The sequence below is a fragment of the Arachis ipaensis genome, chromosome B10 (genome assembly GCF_000816755.2).
Source record: "Arachis ipaensis cultivar K30076 chromosome B10, Araip1.1, whole genome shotgun sequence".
NCBI lineage: Eukaryota > Viridiplantae > Streptophyta > Magnoliopsida > Fabales > Fabaceae > Arachis > Arachis ipaensis.
Window position 1 is genome coordinate 130,097,761 of NC_029794.2, and position 3,079 is coordinate 130,100,839.

The following is a 3,079-nucleotide window of genomic DNA, read 5'->3' on the forward strand; positions in this document are numbered from 1 at the left end:
ATAATCCTAAAGCATTTGAGAAAAAATTATCATAAATATAGTAAACTATAAACTATATAAAAGAATTTATATTTAATAGCATTTAAAATAATATATATTCACTAAAATAAGATTTTTTTTTTCAAATTTATATTTACTTTCAATTAAAAAAAATATACCAATTTTTTGTTTCCTCAAAATTATTCCAATATTTGCTATAGTATATTTTTTTTCATAAAAACATTAATAAAACATTGTAAATATTTGGTGAGGTTAGTTTGATTTTGGTTTGATTAATTAGTAGTAATTATATATATTATTATGTTACAGATTCATTAATAAGTGAGTGTTTTATGGTAGGTAATAGTATTTTAGTGGATTTGTGATCGTTGCTCCATTTTTTTTTTTTTGTTTTAGGCAGAGATGATTCTTCCTTTCAACTCTTTTCAATTCCAGTTACGTTGTTCTTTCAATCCCTGTTGCTCAAAATTTTGGATTCAAAGTTAAAAAAATTAACTAAAAGTAGTTGACCCAATAAAAAAATTAACAAACTAACTTAATTTTAATTCATTCTTCTAATACACGACAAAAATTCTGAAAAAACTGAAATGTATCGGGTCTTATATACTTTGTTTGAATGGCCAAAATAGTAAAAGAGGACACTTGTTGTCTCTAAATACAAGTCACGCAAGTTTTTCATGTGTAGAAGCTTTTTGACTTCTACATAGTAGTATTGTCTATAATTAAAATATAATAATTAATTATTATTGACAATAAATTGATAGATAATATATCTATACTTTTTCTATATTTATATACAAATATATGATGATTAGTAATTAATTTTTTTTGTAAATATAACATTTTTTTATATAAAATACGGAAAAGAAAACGGCACTTATTTGGGATATCACCTTACTAATTAATAGATAAGATGTGTTTCTCCTCGCGCATAATTTGCTCCAATGCACACAACTTTTAGTGCTAATAAGTTTATATTAGAAGGTAAGTATCTATAGTTAATTTACCCTTTTGCAAAACCAAATCTATCCGAGAATCTAGTCTTGTAATAAATATTTAGAAGTATCTTTTGTCTTGATTTATCCATTTAGTAAAAATAAATCTATCCAACAATCTATTTCAGTAATAAATATGAATATTTAGATACGCTTAAGAAAGGATTCAAGAAAGAAAAAAATCTAGCCATCGTTAAATCCCATACCATTTAAGTTTCACTAATTCAGGCATCCCCTAATAAGTGAAAGTCAAAGAAGAAAGTGAAATATGATGGAGACGTCAATGAGATTTGGATTGATGGCTGTATTTGCTGTATCTGGGAGCATGGTCTTGTTGGTTCATCAAGTCCACAAGCGCCTTCTCTCTAACTTCATGGAGAAATTTGAGTTTGAAATGGGTGTCCTATGCCCACATGCCAAAAGTAATGTCACAGGTATTAAAATACGTTTTATACGCGGATGATTTTTATTTTATAAGAGATTTTTAAGATATCATGAGATTTTTTCTAGTAAAAATCGGTATTTTTTTCAAACTCAATAAATAAACGGAATTAGAAAGTTTTTTCTTGATACATATGCTTTTATGCATATCTCTTTCGATTCTATTACAGAATCTATTCTTATACGATAACACATATTGATTAACTGTTCTTCGAGTGATATATTATAGATTCATTGAAAACATAAATAATTATAGTCATATACATATAAAATGACAAAATGACAAAAATAAAATGCCAATTTTCGAACTTTATTTGTAAATATTCAATTTTTTTTAGTTGAAATCCAAATATTTATGAGCAAGTCGATGTTCGACTAACCAAGGAGACAATAGACGTGTATATTTTATTTTTGATGGAAACTTAATTGCAGTTAACTTTATGTAAAATTAATAATTGAAAATCGTTAGATAAAAATTTAATCAAATCAGTTAAATTATTTAATAGTTTTTATTTATCAACTTTACGTTAAATTTATTGCACTTGAATTTTTATCTTTTTTTTTCTTTATAAGAGTAAAGGCCACATAGTGTTGATTGAATTTGTGAGTTTAAAAGGGTGCAAGAAAAACCAAGGAAAGAAGAAGGTGCGGTTTGCAAAACAAGTGTTGGAAGTTCCAATAGAGAGCAGAGGTTGTTGTCGTAGAAAAATCACATCATCACAATTGTCTTTCTTGGCTGAGGAGGTTTCTGTTTTGGAGAAAATTCAAAAATGGAGGCGTGGCCCAAGTTTAGAGGACACCATGCCTCCTAACAGGGCAGCTTTATATAGAGGGATTCTCAAATGTAAGAAGGGAAGATTTCGATGTTAATTTTATACTCTCATCATAATTAGATACATGGTTTTAAAATAGCCAATGTATATGTATAAAAAAAAAATCATTTTACATGACAAAATTTTTGAAAATATGTGAATTTCAAAAAAAAAAAAAAATAAATTAGATGTTTATATCTTTGTCCCTTTGAATAATTTTGTCATGCAAGTGATTTTGTGTATAAAGTTTTTTTTTGAATTAAAAGGAGCTCAACACAACAGGGTGAAGCATTAAAAGGAGCTACAAATTCATGAAGTTAGGAAATAAAACCAACTCCTAAATATCTTATGAAACCAACCACCTTCTTGTTAACTTTGACTTGGGATCAACAACGAATAAAGTTGTTCGGTATAATTGTGAATAAACCTTTTTTTCTTATTTCTGTACAAATTTATAACTAAGACGTAACTTTTTGAAGATTATATATTGATTGGTGTTGTATTTTAATTTTTTTTATTTTGTTTTGATATTTGTATTGTAACACTTTGTCTATTTTACATGTGAAAATTTGTGAAATTTATAAAACTTCGATGTCAATGTCAAAGGAATTATGTAATTAACAATACGTCATTCTTAAAACTACTTTTTCCGTTTAGGTTCAGGCGATAACTTAACAATAAAAAAAATTTCAATAATTTTGCATATTGCAAATAAATTGCTTTGTTTGTTATTTTTTAAGCATGTGAACAGAACAAAGTTTGTCATGTTTTTTTCCTTTTTTTATAGTGTGTTATTATTTCTTATTGTTAGTGTAAAATTTTATAATGGAT

The 3,079-nt window shown here is 26.2% G+C and overlaps 1 protein-coding gene across 1 annotated transcript; it reads left to right on the top strand.

Annotated features, from left to right (window-relative positions):
• LOC107621351 lies at window positions 1,177-2,354 on the top strand. Its single transcript, XM_016323378.2, has 2 exons — window positions 1,177-1,429; window positions 2,053-2,354. Exons 1-2 carry the CDS (start codon window positions 1,264-1,266, stop codon window positions 2,304-2,306), a joined length of 420 nt encoding a protein of 139 aa, XP_016178864.2. The 5' UTR covers window positions 1,177-1,263; the 3' UTR covers window positions 2,307-2,354.